This window comes from Hyperolius riggenbachi, chromosome 5 (genome assembly GCF_040937935.1).
Source record: "Hyperolius riggenbachi isolate aHypRig1 chromosome 5, aHypRig1.pri, whole genome shotgun sequence".
NCBI lineage: Eukaryota > Metazoa > Chordata > Amphibia > Anura > Hyperoliidae > Hyperolius > Hyperolius riggenbachi.
Genome location: NC_090650.1, coordinates 305,205,117 through 305,222,456, shown reverse-complemented (window position 1 = coordinate 305,222,456; position 17,340 = coordinate 305,205,117). Strand labels below are relative to the sequence as shown.

At 40.2% G+C, this 17,340-nt stretch overlaps 1 protein-coding gene across 5 annotated transcripts in view; it reads right to left on the bottom strand.

Annotated features, from left to right (window-relative positions):
• SPIRE1 (spire type actin nucleation factor 1) overlaps positions 1-17,340 on the bottom strand; it is a 257,639-nt gene that overhangs the window by 48,301 nt on the left and 191,998 nt on the right. For all 5 annotated transcript variants that reach the window (XM_068237134.1, XM_068237135.1, XM_068237136.1 and 2 more), the window contains exons 5-7: positions 3,720-3,803; positions 2,000-2,164; positions 1,795-1,881 (exon numbers count right to left, since the gene is read on the bottom strand). In XM_068237134.1, the coding sequence (XP_068093235.1) occupies positions 1,795-1,881; positions 2,000-2,164; positions 3,720-3,803 (336 nt within the window). The remainder of the gene's footprint in view (positions 1-1,794; positions 1,882-1,999; positions 2,165-3,719; positions 3,804-17,340) is intronic.

Here is a 17,340-nt window from a genome sequence, read left to right as displayed (position 1 = left end):
GAATTCACTGCCTGTCAGCTGCACTCCTGCATCGGCCTGTTAGCGCTCAATACCAGCACTACACAGGCAGCCCCCCTATACAGTCAGATCTGCGCATGCTCAGACTCGACATGCTACGGTCCTCTGCCATTGAGAAGCGCCACCGCATGTCAGCACTTGACATGCGTGGTGTTATTAAGGCTGCATTTAAATCGCACCTGAACTGCACTGGCGGGTGGCAAACAGGACAATGAACTGCTTGACAAACCGCCTCACATCTAAAAGAGGCCTTAGGCACAGAAGATAGGACAAAATGTTAAAGATAAGCAAAAGTAAGGTACTGAGGTTAGCACGAGGGTAGGTTCACTAAAAGCTAGAAGGGGCACCATAAAACTCGATACAGGGACAGGATGAGTTACCACTAGGTTTTATGTGAAAATGTTATTTATACATAAAATGATCATTCCACACATTCTACTTCCATGCACAATGATCTATGCTCATCTGATAGGACATTGGAAGATAATTAAATAACATACAGCAGTTGTGCAAGCTGGAAGTGAGGCTTGTTTCACACTACATATTTGGTGTTACACTATGATGCAACATACAATGCACGTGCACCACCCAGCTGCACTAAGACTAAAGAGGCGTTTCTTCCCCACACTGCTGCATGCTTCTTTACAGACACCATGCACATGAAAGCATTTAATGAAATTAATGGATAAGGCATGCAGCCCTGTTAGTTATGCAAAGGTTCATACACACATTAGGATTAAACTCAGCTGTGTCAGCCGCTAAAGACCTCCCTGGGTGAGAAGCTCTTGTGTGTACCGGGGACCCGATACTTTAGTGAGAGACCTGGCATACTGACTGACTGTACTGTTCTCTCCCTCGCTTTGCTCTCTATGTCGTGCACTGCACGCTGGCCCCTTTTGCTGCCCTCCATAGTGACAGAACATGTCGCTAGACTGCAGGCTAGTAATGTGACTGTACAGCCGCAGCCCCAAACTGTTGCCCGAGGGATTGTGTCCTGATCCCTGCTGGGCAACAGTAATATGTAGAGTGTTCCCAGTTTTTTACCGAACCGAGCACCATTTTTAGCACCCAGGGCATCTCAATAACACACATATGCTAACAATGTGGCTCATTACTAAAAAAAATCCTTTCTACCTATTTTTACATTTAAACGTTTGCTAGAGGCTATTGCTCTAGTTCAGTGGCCTGCTGTCTGTCCACAGAAAGAGCAGGCAGATAAGGATTGCTGTAATTGATCTAAATGAGCAAACAAAAGCTTTCATCAGCAGGGGGATGGGCAGATAGCACACTGTACTACAAACAGTTTAGAGGGTCACACTTGATTACATTCACACCTTCCCCTGGAAAAATAAGGGCAGAGGGAAGGGGAGGGGAGAAAATGTAATCTCCTACAACTATTAGAAACCAGGGAAAACTGCAGAAAAAAACTGCAGAAAAAAAGCTGCTTGGATCCCTTTAACCAAAAAAGTGAATGGAATGTAAATCAAAAAAAGAAAGAAAGTCTGTGCGCACCATGAGCAATTATTGAAGATATTATGACATTTCCTGTAACCCGTTTAGATTTTTAACACTGGAAGAGTTAGTTCCAAAACTCATTTGACCTCATTATCACAACAGGGAAAACAGTGGCAGCTGTTCAGATAAATAATCTGCTTTTATGGTAAGAGCATGAGCACAAATATCAATGCAGTCCTGCTACCATGGAATTTACAAGTCATTAAGGCAGATGAGCTAAAAGCACAGAAAGCGTGATTACTACAGAGTAGGAATACATACAGGATTTAACGGGGGTCGGGAGCGTATAAAATCCAAGATTATTTCATGAGCACTCTTCTTTAATCGCGGAGGGATGTCACCCTGAACCTGCAAGTAGAAAGAGGCACAATATGATTAGATGTAAACTGTGCAATAGTGAAAAGAGTAATGAAAGCAGCCAATACTACACCTTCTAGGAAAGGCACTATTCATTTACATCACTCACCATAACCTTCTTTAATGTGTAGCGTTTTGAACGAATATCGTCCATCAGCATCTCATATGGGGTGAGCTCATATTCAATGGGTAACATATTATACTGGCGTTCCTGCACCTTCTTCAGTTTCACTCCATCGCGAAGATCACGCATAACCTGAACCCAGAACCTGGCCTAAGGAGACACAGAACGGAGAATAAGCCAGCTAACAGACCATTAACAAGCATTTCAATTATTTCTAAAATCACAGCAATGTTTAAAAATCAGTGAGACACTAGAAACAATTATATGGTGTAGGATTTAGTTCACACTGCAAAATGCGATCTCAAAGCACTTAGCAATAGCTATTTTGCAATTCAATTTGCAAAGTGATTTTTAAAGGAATGTGCAGTTTTGTACATTCCTTGAGGCCAGTTACACACCTAATGTTAGCGGTGCGATGACCCTGTCTCATAGAGCCATCCCACAGCTAGTGACATACTCACTGCAGGGCAGGAAGTTTATTGACTTTAGTAAATAACAGTTTACTGTTAAGCGTTTCATTAGCTGTCATACTCCTTATGTAGTGTACATCTTAATGTGTCCGTGTAAATAATATTACATAGACGAAACAACCAGACCTATATTTGTAAGAGTGCAGGAACATTCAAGGTTAATTAAATCTGGCAAAGGCCGCACTAGGGCCATTTCACACGAGAGAAGAGCGTGTGGGAAAGGGTGGGTGCATTACTTTTGCTGGCCTGGAAAAAAATTGAAGACCGCAGAAGAGGTGGCGATCACTATAGAATGTTGTTAAGACGAGAGACGTACATCATTTTGAAAACAGAAGCAATGGGCCCCTTAGGCTATAAATGACAAAATAAAATTGTCCTGCAGGTTAGACCTAAAGGATACTGTGTTTATAGGTTCCTTTAAAGTTGTATTTAGTTTTAGTAATACCGTACTTTTCCATATTTCATTGATGTTTTTGATTCGCTATTATAAATAATATCTAACGTAAGCAGAAGGTTCGGCTCTCACTGGCTACTCTGATAGAATGCTACCCATGGATAGGGTTAATCTTAGATGCATGTAGTCCGATTAACTTATTTTGAAATAAGATGCATTAGTTATGGTTTTATACAATGTTACCTGACCATATAACAGTGCACTATTTTCAGACTTCTGAGCACTTTGGTAAGCGAGTGCAAGCCACCCCGAACCCCGCTACTACGGAGTGAGGAGGTTTTATGGGGTTTTATGGTGTTTCATTCATTTTTCCAACACTATAGGTCTGCATTCACACAGGGCAACCGATATTAGTTTGGCTTTCATCTACTAGCCCTGCCGTCCTCATCCTTTTTTCCATCCCAAATATATTTTTTATTATTGCTATTTTTATTATGATGTTATTTTCATTTTATGTTTACATTATTTTACAAACATTTATTTTAACTAAAAGGTAAATTATTTTATTTTTATAATTTTTTTAAAACACAAAAGCAGAAGCGGTTGCCAGTAACTTATTCACACCTCACTGCAGATTTCCGAGGAGAGACCAGATTTGCAACAGCAACTGTGTTCTCTCCCTGCACATATGGACACTGTGATAACCTGATCTCCTGGGAACTATGGGAGCCACTTAAATGTAGCCACAACCCATTAAGCAGTGGTGTTGGGGTGAACACACACACATATACTCACACACACACACCATCTACAAGAAATGTGGCTAGTCTTGAGATTTTACCCAGTCTGAATTCTTCAGTTCATCGAGGTCAGGGCAGCCTCTGTCAGGTACATCTCTGTCCATTGCTTGGATCTTCTTTAGACTCTGCAGCATCAAAATTGTTTTAGTAACTTTACTCATAATCTGCCACTACAACATAATATAATAGAAAACTGAATTCTCATATTTGCTAAGACAAAACCATATTACACTCCAGAACCTACCTGAATATTTTAATTTGCATGTTATTTGCAGTTATGCGACCACTGCAGCTGCTTTTTCATCCATTGCTCCAGCCCAAAGTGGGGGTGATACCTCATAGTCATGTGACTCAGCCTTGCACAATGCTGCCAGTACAGAGGTGGCAAGAGAGCTCTCTAACCCAGAACACTTAACAGTAGACACCAAATGATAACTTCAAGAAGCACTTATGATCATATTTTATATTTGAAAGTGAATCAGTCAGACTATATTTATCTGCAGCAGAATTCAGCTTTACCGTGTTTTTATAAGCGCAGGAAGGGAACTGATTTTTTTGCTAGGTAATAAATGAAATCACGTATCATTGATTTTATTCCCTTCTACAGCAATCATGGATCCTTCATGAAATGTTACAAGCATTATTAGTGACACACTTATGCACTAGTCAAGGCACTTCAGCAAGGATGAATGAGCAGATTTTCTTCAGAAATTATACTGGTTTTTTATTATCTAAATGAATATGTATGGGCTTTCCCTGCACCTGTGCTCCTGCCATATTTATTCACTCATGAGCCATCAATAACAGCAGCCAGACAAATCTACAGAGAGGTGCACAAAGGGGACTGGATACTTGGCCCAGCTAACGTTTATCCTTCCCTGATTTACCAGAAGTGATGTCAAATAGATGTTATTTTTAGTTTTAGGTAGGCTTACAATGCAATACCCATTTTTACTGGTGTAAATGTCCGTTATCACTTTTTTTCTGGTCAGAAAGTGGACACATTTACTTAACAGGGAACGAGATGGCAATGAACTCAATATTATTTAGAGAAGAAGTGGTTTCTCTTCAGAGTGCTGCTTTCTCAATTTACAACATGTCCTTAGTGTTACTGAGCAGGGCAATGCCGGTCAATTTACCAAGCAAGGACAAGGAAGAAACTATATATAATATAAGTAGGAACTGAAAAAAATTGGTTTAAAATGTATTCAGCCCAACACCTTACTTAAAGCAAACCTGAAGCAAAAATACACTTATGATATAATGAATTGTATGCGTGGTACAGCTAAGAAATAGAACATTAGTTGCAAAGAAAACAGTCTCATATAGGTTCCAGTACAGGAAGAGTTGAGAAACTTCACTTGATATCTATGCAAAAGAGCTTCTCTGAACTCTCTGACCCAACCTGAGTCCAAGACAGTCCTGTTTTCTGAAGCACTTATCTCAACCGGTCTCTCACGGTTTCTTGTTTAAGGTTTTACTGCAGGAAAGTTCAAAGGGTCATAAGCTCTGGTCTGTTTTATAGTTTACATACAGAGTGTTTGTAAATAGAAAATATGATAGAATGATGAATTATTATATAAAAAAATCTATAACTGAAAATAAAAATACGAGACTTTTCTTTGCTACTAATGTTCTATTTATAATCCATACTACACATACAATTCATTATTTCAGAAGTTTATTTACGCTTAGTGTCACTTTTAATGGAGAACTATAGTGATAATATGTAGCTTGATAGGTTTATTCAATGTAACTAGCATGTTGCTTGGTAAACATGATGACATTTAGACTTCAGTAACACATTTGAAATACACATGCAGCCGGTGCAGTCAGGGCGCTTGATCCGTATACTAAATGCTTTATCATAAAACGGATACAGCTAAAAAGCTGCTAAAAATTACTTATTACTAGATAAAACCTATAGAAGGCATTTTCAGTGGAAATTAACAGCCAGAAATCACTATAACAGATCATGTGTAGCTGTATATCCCAACAGATACATGTAGCTGAAAAGTTAAATAATGTTAATAGAACACACTGCATATCAAAGCAAAACAGGTGAAAATACTTATTGTAAATATAGAAGCAGCATGGTCCAACAACTTGTTGGTCAAATTTCTAGACTTCAAAAAACAAAACAAAAAAAAAACAAAACCCTATTTTTAATAATTAAACCTGGTAACACTGAAATCAAATCTGTCCCATTCCAGTTAGCGAAGATACACTTTAAAGTGAACCTCTGGACTAAAAATCTACTCAGCATAACTGAAAAGGCTTGGTGTTTCTTTAACAATTTCACAACATCAGAACTTTGTGTTTCTTACCAAAGCATCATTTTTAGCTAAGCTCCACCCATCTGCCATCTCCCATCTGAAAACTGCCCTAGCTTTTTTCCCTGATGCTGTGCAAAGCATGATGAGATTTCCTATGTTGTTGTTCACATTGCCTAGCAACTGGGAGGGGTGATCAGCACACAGGACAGTTGGAACTGTGCCTCATGCTCCCTGTCACCTCCTTTCAACCAAAAAGATGGCTGCCCTCATGAAATCAAACATTTGCCTGTTCTTTTAAAACAGAGTAGGTAACCTGTTACTACCCATGTATTTTAATTAACATAACTAATGTAACTTAATGACAGTATGTTTGTTTAGGCTGAAGTTCCTCTTTAATGAGTCATGTTTGTTTGGTATAAACTGAGTATGTTTAGATCCTGATTTTTTTTCCCCTTTAAAAGTCCCCATTGTATGCCCCTCTACCATAGAGACTGGCATTTTCCTGTCACATAAAGCAGCTTTTTCACAGAAGACAGCTGATTAGGCCCTTCTAGCACCCCTGCAGAATACTAAGGAGGTTTCAAAGTGTTATTTCTGTTTTTGTAGTGGCAAACCAAATGCAAATGACAAACCAAATGAAGAAGCCTGCCAATAAAATATGCAAGCTGAAGATCAACAAGGGACTGGTGCTTTTGTTTCCTCCAGCAAAAATAGCTCCTTTTAGTTTTAAAGCTCCTGTTATTTTTAAAGACACTACGGCATAAATTATGAGATTTTAGTAATGAAGTAGATCCAGCAGTCCCTGGATCTAAAAAAGGCCGGCATGTGACAATCAAAATCCATCTCAGGCCCTCAATGATGGTGCTTTACATCTGCAATTGGGAAAATTGACAAACAACAAAACCACCATCTCTGCTGGAGTTCGACTCCTTTCACTTTTTAAACTATGGAGAACAAAGAAGGGGATGTACAATTATGTGTGCTGCCAGTTTTAGGCACACAATTTGAAAATATGGGCTATAACTAAAATCCATTTTCATCCACTGCGTGAAGCAATTGAGTAAGATAAATGCATTTCATCTTTATTCTTTTTTTCCTTTTAGAAAAAGACCCAGTTCTTGCATACAATAAGGCAAGAGAAAAACATGTATCCTAGCAACCATTCTATGCCCTCTGGAAACGTGCAATTGGGCCAGGGAAGTTAAATCATCCTCACAAAAAGACAGTTGTCTAGGCATCTATGGTATTAGTTCCCTAAACAACAGGGGCTTGAACATTACTTCATCTAAGCAAATAGTCATTTCATGTGAAAGTTGGGTGAGTAAGAAACACCAAGTTAGAAACAAATTTTCCAACTACAAAAAAGCACCCATTACATTCTGGTCATTTGTCTGACTGTCACCACAATGAGTAAAGACTCCTATTCAAAACTATGATCTCAAATTTATAATGGAAGGCCGTGGATATTGTGCTACCCGGTATAGCCATTCATGTAACAGAAGTGCAATACATTATTATAGACTGTGTTAAAAATATTCTCATAATTTCCGCATTTCAAAATTTAAGAATGTCATCAGTCAGCAAGGAATGCAGACAGAAGAAGGGAGCCTTGTTAATGTGTCACACCCAATTCTATTTCATTTTTTTAAAATATTTATTAAAATTATTCATTTTATAGGGTGAATGGAAATTTAAACAAATTTTATTTCAAATTAATTGAGATTTGTCGATCAAAAAACAGTTTCAATTGAGTTGATCTTTTTATTGAACTAAATAAAGATGGGAATCCTGGTTTTGCCTACAACCTCTCTTATAGACAAACGGCCAAGAACTGAAATTGCCATTACTGAGCTTTATTTAATTTTGGGACACAAAGTATTTTGAGTTTTTTTAGAGCTGGTTTACACTTTTTAGGTGCTAGTGATTATGAAAGTTCTTGCTAATGCAATTCTATTGGTGATTTTTATAAAATCACATCGCTCCAGTGAGAACACACACATAGCATTACATTAGCAAGAGCTTTTAAAATCACAAGCACTTAGAACAAAGCTCTTGCAGTGTGAAACAGCCCTTGTGTTGCTAGTTCTTTAAAGCAGACCTGGACTCAGAACTTCCTTTCTGCTCTAAAAGATAAGCAACAGCATAATAACCTTTACAGAAAAACATTTCCTTGTTACAGCTTATAAAGCTCCTTCACAGGTGCTGCAGTGTACCGTAGTTACTTCCTGATTTGCTGGGAGCACAGAAAGGGTTATTAGACTCCTGTGTTTACATTTTAGCTCTTAACTCAACAGACAGCTGGGAGCTCAAATTACACTAGTCCAATACTTGGTGAGAAGGAAGAATTAGACAGGCTGTTCACTATAAACACACGCAGGGTGGACACGGTGGATTTCCCTGTGTTCATCTTTTTTTCAGTGTAAGAGTTCAGAACCGTTTTAAAGGGACTCCGAGCACCTCTCATGGGTCTGCCTTTAAGACTCCGACCAGTACTCCAAAGTACTTAAAGATGCATATCTTTCTGTAGCTTGTGCTCTCCTCTTTCATTTGATGCCTGAATTGCCGTTCTACACCAAATAGTTTTCGTTCGATTTCAATTTAAAAATCGCGGCTGCCATCTTGGCTATGTTATAACTTCCGGGTCATCCTGTCTTCTCAGTTAGAGAAGTGCATCACTGAATGAAGCAGGAAGAGGAAGTGACAAGCATGGCCATTGCAAGAGGCTACTCCAGAGGGGACATAGCACAACTTAGTTGGAAGTTGTCTGTCTTAAAGGCATGCCCATGAGAGGTGCTCGGAGTCCCTTTAATGACTAGAGATTACCGTCAAAGTAGTGGAACTGTAATGCTACATAGGTATTCTGCCAATGTGAATCAATTCAATGCTACTCAGGCCAATCACTTTGTTTTCCTCTCTACCCACTTTGATGGACAGCACTGCAACAGGAAAATGGCAACAGTGTACAGAGTACTATTACGGTTATTCTTTAATAATAAAATGTGAACATTTTACACCCTGTACAATAAATTAGTAAGGAGCACAGATTATAAACACAAAGCAACCACAAACAAAAAAAAAAAAACAAAAACAAAAAAAAAAACACATTGGGGTCGATTCATAAAAGGCTGTGTGAAAAAACAGTCTGGTTGGGAAAATACCGCATTCGGTATTTTAGACTTGTGTGCCAATTCATAAACATTTTCACAGGTGCGGTAGAACTTTGGTAAATTACCGAAGCCCATTGACAAAAAACCTGTTCCTAACAGCAGAAAAGAGTGAAGTGTCTCTGTGTGGTTACAAGCTGTTCCATGCAGTGAGGAAATTATGAGGCATCCCGACATCCCTTTAGATGTACATGTTTTATGTCTATTAGTCTTAACATCCTATGTAATTGCCACAGTTTAGAAGAACTTCAAGAAACTACACATTTTACACATGCCATGCTTAGGTGAATTTTCCCACTAGCTCCTACGCATCTTCAAACAGGAACCCAAGAGTTAAAACAGGCAAAGAATGTAGGGGAAGCAAGTTTTGTTCCGATTCCTCTGCTGATGCCTGGGTGGGGGGTGGGTTTAAAAGCTTGTCCTGCCTGAGGCTTGAAAAGGCTGCAGGTCCTATCAGATTCTATCATTCAGACTTGAAGGAGAACAGGGGCTGTTTCTATTGGCTCCCTGATCCTGTCAGTCACAGTTTTCACGGCTTTTGCTTATGAGTCACGGCTCCCAGCACAGTCTCTGCACTGTCACCACTTCACAGTCACCACTTAAAAGCAGGCGGTGTGGTTTTGTGGCTTTACCGCATGTTGTAGGCTTTATGAATTGACATTTACTGGCGTGTTGAGGTATTTACCGCACAAGTCAGTAATTTACCTCACTGCTTGATCATTTCAGCTTTTCATGCGGCAACAGCCTTTATGAATTGACATTTTCGTAAGTGCCCGGCAAAGTCAGCTGTTTTCTGCATTACCGATTGCTGTAATGCTTAATGAATCGCCCCCATAACAGGGGGATGAAAATGACTATGCATCACCAGACTAAGTGAACAAGCAAAACTTTTACATAGCAGCAGAAAATCCAGAGGACGTGAGGGCTGGCTACAGCATTGCAGTGGGTAGGGGCATAGAAGTATACAAATTGCATACTGGCTGGGGGCGTTCGGGGGAGTCAAGTTATCTGCTATGCATTCTACAGTTATAAGCAATCTTTGCATTGCAGCAGCTGTGTGGCTGGCAATAGGGGGAGGAGACTTTCTCCTGTGCCCTGGACACCAGCAGATAAATTATGGGAACGAAGGATGAAAAAAAAGGAAAAGGAAAAGAGTATTGGTAGAGTGTAGAGGGACGATTTCAACTGCCTCAGTTTTTTATAATGTTTTACGTCACAGTATACCCACAGAATACTTGAGGCATAAAAATCGCTTTACTGCATGCAGTGCTATAATTACATATCAACAAGAACAGCATCTGACAGAGTTTCCCAGACATGACAAACTAGTAATTAAGTTTTCATTGGATCCAATTCAGTGAGAAAGACTCAGCAGAAAACTACAATGCCTGCAATGAAAATGCTTTGATACAAGCTCAGGCAAGGTTAAAGAGAACCTGTACTGAGCAAAATTATTTAAAATAAACACATGAGGTAACTTCAAATGGACATTACATAGTTACCTTGCCATCAGTTCCTCTCAGAAGCCCACCATTTTCTTTTTACAGTGATCCCTTCCAGTTCTGACAACATTTTGTCAGAACTGAAATATATCAGTTGCTGTCAGTTATATATCAGTTGCTGTCAGTTACAGCTGAGAGGAGAACTGATGTGTCCATGTTTCCCTATGGCTCAAGTGGGTGATGTTACAGTTTAACACTGTGCTGACCAGGAAGCGGTTATGGGGTAATAGCTATTTTCAAAATGGAGGACGGAGAATTCCATTGATCACAGTGGACAAACAGGACGCAGGAGAGGAAAAATAGATTGAGGAGTAGACTACGCAGGAGGTAAGTATGACTTGCGTATGTTTATTTTGTCTTTTAATTTTCAGTTCAGGTTTTCTTTAAGGATGTCAGTTGCCGTTTAGCTAAAAAACCTTCCTCCTGCTCAAAATATGCCTATGTGGGTCAACTCCACTGACTGATCCATAATGGCGGTCAGAGGTAGCAACAATACCTGGCTAGCAGGGCTGTGACACAAGGTTCACCCTATATGTACAGTAATAGCAACACCTTGCATAAGAGGAAGGCATGGACCCTTATTCAATTCACCTTTTCTCCTAAGTTTTATCCTGGGTGATATTTTCACACTTATCAAGAAATGCCTTTTAAGTCACCAGCACGCAAGAAAATACTTTTACTTTTTCACCTACTTTTTGGTACTTTGGTAATTGCAGAGCTGAAAAGATATTTTAAACACTATAAGCAAAATGATCTAACAGGAAAGAAAATTAGGAGAAATAGCGAATTGAATAAGGGCCGTAATATGTAACATATATATGTATATATATAAAATTTTTCATCAACTTGGAAGTCTCCTTTTCTGTACAATCCCTAAAAAAAGGTTTAAAATGTAGCACACGCTTTTGTATACTTATAAGATGTATATTTCTCCCAGTATATAATGAATGATTCATTACGGTTTCCCAATGTTGCTGTCACATACAGTATGTGGTAAAAATCTGACAGCCTTTGGACTAATCCAACACATGGGTAATTCTCAGCATTTCCTTCATGCCTTAAAAAGCACTTCCTGGAAAGAATCTATATAAAGATGCCAGCTGGCTACCTTACTCACTTAACAGTCCTCTGGCAGTTGTACTGAGCAACTGCCCTTCAGTAAGTGCTTTTGGGGTTAAGAATCCCCTATGAGGACATGCAGTCTCTCCAAGTGAAGCAGGCACACCTTCCAATCTCAAATTCTTGGGGTGCTTGGTGAAGTGGTATAGGCAGTACCACGTTTCCAATATATCCATACGAACTCACCAGCACACCACCAATTAAAGCACACCTTTATTGTGCATCCACAATTTTCCAACAATTGTTTCGGGGGCAGCGCAGGGTCCCGCTTTTATCAAGGCATGTGGTTACATTGTGGAAAATTGTGGATGCACAATAAAGGTGTGCTTTAATTGGTGGTGTGCTGGTGAGTTCGTATGGACCTATGAGGACATGAACTGGTCCAAAACCTGACAGATGTTTACAAATGTTTACAATCTACTGTACTGTAAGTACAATCTACTGTAAGTGACAGTAACATGGGGAAAAAAGCAACTCATATGCCATTTATATAGGATGTATGATATGATGATACAGGGAGTGCAGAATTATTAGGCAAATGAGTATTTTGACCACATCATCCTCTTTATGCATGTTGTCTTACTCCAAGCTGTATAGGCTCGAAAGCCTACTACCAATTAAGCATATTAGGTGATGTGCCTCTCTGTAATGAGAAGAGGTGTGGTCTAATGACATCAACGCCCTATATCAGGTGTGCATAATTATTAGGCAACTTCCTTTCCTTTGGCAAAATGGGTTAAAAGAAGGACTTGACAGGCTCAGAAAAGTCAAAAATAGTGAGATATCTTGCAGAGGGATGCAGCACTCTTAAAATTGCAAAGCTTCTGAAGCGTGATCATCGAACAATCAAGCGTTTCATTCAAAATAGTCAACAGGGTCGCAAGAAGCATGTGGAAAAACCAAGGCACAAAATAACTGCCCATGAACTGAGAAAAGTCAAGCGCGCAGCTGACAAGATGCCACTTGCCACCAGTTTGGCCATATTTCAGAGTTGCAACATCACTGGAGTGCCCAAAAGCACAAGGTGTGCAATACTCAGAGACATGGCCAAGGTAAGAAAGGCTGAAAGACGACCACCACTGAACAAGACACACAAGCTGAAACGTCAAGACTGGGCCAAGAAATATCTCAAGACTGATTTTTCTAAGGTTTTATGGACTGATGAAATGAGAGTGAGTCTTGATGGGCCAGATGGATGGGCCCGTGGCTGGATTAGTAAAGGGCACAGAGCTCCAGTCCGACTCAGACGCCAGCAAGGTGGAGGTGGAGTACTGGTTTGGGCTGGTATCATCAAAGATGAGCTTGTGGGGCCTTTTCTGGTTGAGGATGGAGTCAAGCTCAACTCCCAGTCCTACTGCCAGTTTCTGGAAGACACCTTCCTCAAGCAGTGGTACAGGAAGAAGTCTGCATCCTTCAAGAAAAACATGATTTTCATGCAGGACAATACTCCATCACATGTGTCCAAGTACTCCACAGCGTGGCTGGTAAGAAAGGGTATAAAAGAAGAAAATCTAATGACATGGCCTCCTTGTTCACCTGATCTGAACCCCATTGAGAACCTGTGGTCCATCATAAAATGTGAGATTTACAAGGATGGAAAACAGTACACCTCTCTGAACAGTGTCTGGGAGGCTGTGGTTGCTGCTGCACGCAATGTTGATGGTGAAAAGATCAAAACACTGACAGAATCCATGGATGGCAGGCTTTTGAGACTCCTTGCAAAGAAAGGTGGCTATATTGGTCATTGATTTGTTTTTGAATGTCAGAAATGTATATTTGTGAATGTTGAGATGTTATATTGGTTTCACTGGTAAAAATAAATTAAAATGGGTATATATTTGTTTTTTGTTAAGTTGCCTAATAATTATGCACAGGAATAGTCACCTGCACACACAGATATCCCCCTAAAATAGCTAAAACTAAAAACAAACTAAAAACTACTGTCAAAAACATTCAGCTTTGATATTAATGAGTTTTTTGGGTTCATTGATAACATGGTTGTTGTTCAATAATAAAATTATTCCTCAAAAATACAACTTGCCTAATAATTCTGCACTCCCTGTATGTATGGGACAAATGTACACCTTATAGGTATTTTACATTTTATGATTTTTCGAGATTTTTTTTCTTTAAAATATATAATTTCAAAGTGTTTATTCATCTGAAGGGTGAATAAAATCCTGTATCTCAGTCTAACTCCAATCAGTACATCAGGATCATTGCAGTACTATATCTCAACAATGGCATATTGACAAGGAGATGGCAATCAAATTAAGCCACCATTAATATCCACAATCACCAGTGACAAGACTAAATAAGCCCATAAAATAAATGAGACTGTGTAAGAATTATTGGACAGAAAAAGATCCGCCCACCAGCACATCTGTTTAAAATGTCCAATTTTGTTTTCAAAAAGCGGCAGACAATGAACAGCTGATTCCCGATAAATGTGAGCTACCAGCTTGTTGATTGTCCACAATTATTTGAAAATAAAAACCTTTTCCTTTCCAATTGCAAGTTGGTCTGTAACACCTGCATCGTGCTCCTGGCGATTGTGGGCTGGTTTGAGTGGATCCACCTCACTTTACACATAAGAATTCTAGCTTGCAGCAAAAATAAAAAATAAAAATGCTAAAAGGAAATAAGTTGCCATATTTTCTATGAATTCCGTTATTGATTTCAGATGGGTGGGGAAAAGTTATCATCTGCTTTACTTAGGTGAAGCTAGTTGCGTGTGGGTCCAGTATTAGTCATGGAGAGAATCCGAAGACATAAGAACAAAAGTTGTTTAGGTGATACCTTTTGTGACTAACTGTACAAGATTTCTTGGCAAGCTTTCAAAAATGTAAGTTGCTTCTTCAGGCATGTTTCAGAACCATACAAAGTATTCATTACCCGACTGCCCCAGTCTGCTGGCACGGTTTTGAGTGGCCTAAAGAAGCATCAGGTGTGATCTCATGGAATATGTTGGGGTTAAAGTGTTTAGTGCAAAGGGAGGGAAGATATTATTGTCCTTTGTGGGTGTTTTTAACTGTACGGTTCTGGTCCAGTTCTGAAACATGCCTGAAGAAGAAACTTAAAGAGAGCCTGAGGTAGGCTCAAAAAATGAAAAAAATTAGGCTACCTGATCCGGGGGGCTGAGCAGATAAGGTAGCCGCAAAAACCGCCGCTCCTGTGGGCCGCAGTGGCCCACTTTCACTTTTGTTTAGTCACAACGCTGCAAGGAGAGACTGCATGTCTCTCGCAGCGTGCAGGGAGGCGGGGGCGCGGCCAGGGAGAGAAAGCTGCCCAATGGCAGCTCTGGAGACCCTGTAGGACCGCCCCTGGCGGGCGTTTTGAACAGGGAATCCCTCTCCCTGTGTTTACCTCTGAGATAGAGACAAATATTGTCGCTAATCTCGGGGGGCTATAGTGCGGCGGTGGTGGTGGCGGCAGAGAGCATGTCTCTTTGTCCCATCTGCCCTTCTCGGGTTCTCTTTAAAGTTTAGAAAGCTTGCAAAGAAATCTTTTACAGTTAGTCATTAAAAGTATCACCTAAACAACTATTGTTATGTCTTCAGATTTACTCATCCCAGAATGGAGCCTTTTGTACTGTTATATACAGTTATAACCTGGTAAGTTATTATGCAAGCAAAGTATATGCAATTATATTAACTGAAATTTGCACTTACAATTATGCTGTACAAGTTATAAAGAATATACAGTTTAAACACAATAGTAATCATAAAAAATAATGATATAAAAGTAGTATATACAGTCACATGCACATATACAGCCGAGGAGCTGTTCATTCACATCTTTATAGCTCCAGGATCAGCCACTTGCCTTTAACCCTTATGCTGGGGATACACGGTACGTTTCTGTACCGTGTATCGACCAGCTGATCCGGCCAGCTGATAATATTCAGCTGGCCCGATCAAGTCGCTCGGCCCTCGCCTGCTCCCCGCCGGCGGACAATGGCAGGGAATCGAGCGCTGATAAGGAAGCGCCAGCGGGGACAAGCGGTAATCGATTCGCGGGGACGCGGCTGGGGTCGATCCGGCGGCTAATCAAGCCGTGTATTTTATGCATTACTCTAAACTCACCCTGACACTAATCTTATACTTGTCAGTAAAATAATGCTGATCTTTAATCCATCCACTAAAATAACAAGCTGAGCACTAAGCTTCAGGCTTTGTTTACTGTACAACTAATGTAATGCAGGTGTTAAAATATTGCTAATTGGATACTTTTAATACCTCTTAATGTGGACTTTGGCTACCTTTGTTTTTTTTCTTTTTCATTTGGTAAAAAAAAATCCCACAAATGACATAATATCCTCCCTCCCCTTTTACTAAACACTTTAACCCCAACACGTTCCATGAGATCACACCTGCTGCTTCTTTAGGCCAGTCCAAACAGTCAAGCATTACTTGTTGTTTTTGTCTATGGAAGGTTCCAAGATCATCTAGATGACTCTCATTGGAATAATTACCAAGTTTTCTACTGCTATTAAAGAGAACCTGAACTGAAAATAAAAAGTCAAAATAACCATACATAGGTCATACATACCTCCCGCAGAGTCTACTACTCAATCCCTTTCTCCTCTCCCACGTCTCATTTGTCCACTGTGATCAATGGATTTCTCCGTTTAAAAATGGCCATTACCCCATAACAGCTTCCTGTTCAGCACACTGTTAAACTGTAATATCACCCACCTGAGCCACGGGGAAACTTGAACATTACTTTGCACATTCAGTTGTAACTGACAGCTGCTGATCTGATATATAACTGACAGCAACTGGTATATTTCAGTTCTGACAAAATCTTGTCAGAACTGGAAGGGATCACTGTAAGAAAATGGTGAGCTTCTGAGAGGAACTGACAGTGAGGTTAGTATGTAATATTTATTTGCAGCTACGTCATGTGTTTATTTTAAATAATTTTCCTCACTTCAGGTTCCCTTTAAATCCAAGAGACTTATGTGACTGCTATTTCACACTTTTTTTTTTTTTTTTTTACCTCTAGGTTTTCGTATGACCCAGGCAAAAGTTCCAACTTCTGCCACTTAAAGTTAGTCTGAAACGAAATTTAAAAAAAGACAAACAATAAACAGATACTCACCTAAGGAGAGGGAAGGCTCTGGGTCCTATAGAGCCTTCCCGATCCTCTCATTCCATCACAGGCTCCCCCGTTAGCAGTCTCTGACCAACAGTTTGGAGACAAGCCGCTCAGTACTACACATGCGTGAGCACGCTCTCTCCTGCATGTGCAGTAGAGAGCCACCCGTGTTCAGGAGCACTCGGGCTCCAGAAGACTTCCGAAGCCTCTTGCAGTGGGAGATTTGAATGGAAGAGCCAGCGCTGGAACGCAGGGACCGCGAGAGGAACAGGAAGGCTTTATAGGACTCAAAGCCTTCCCTTTCCTTAAAGAGAGTCTGAAGCGAGAATAGATCTCGCTTCAGACCTCATATATAGCAGGGGCACGTGTGCCCCTGCTAAAACGCCGCTATCCCGCGGCTTAACGGGGGTCCCTGTCCCCCCAAATCCCCTCCGTAATGCGGGGGAGCGCTTCCTGGTTGGGGCAGGGCTAACCGCCACAGCCCTGCACCACGCGCGTCTG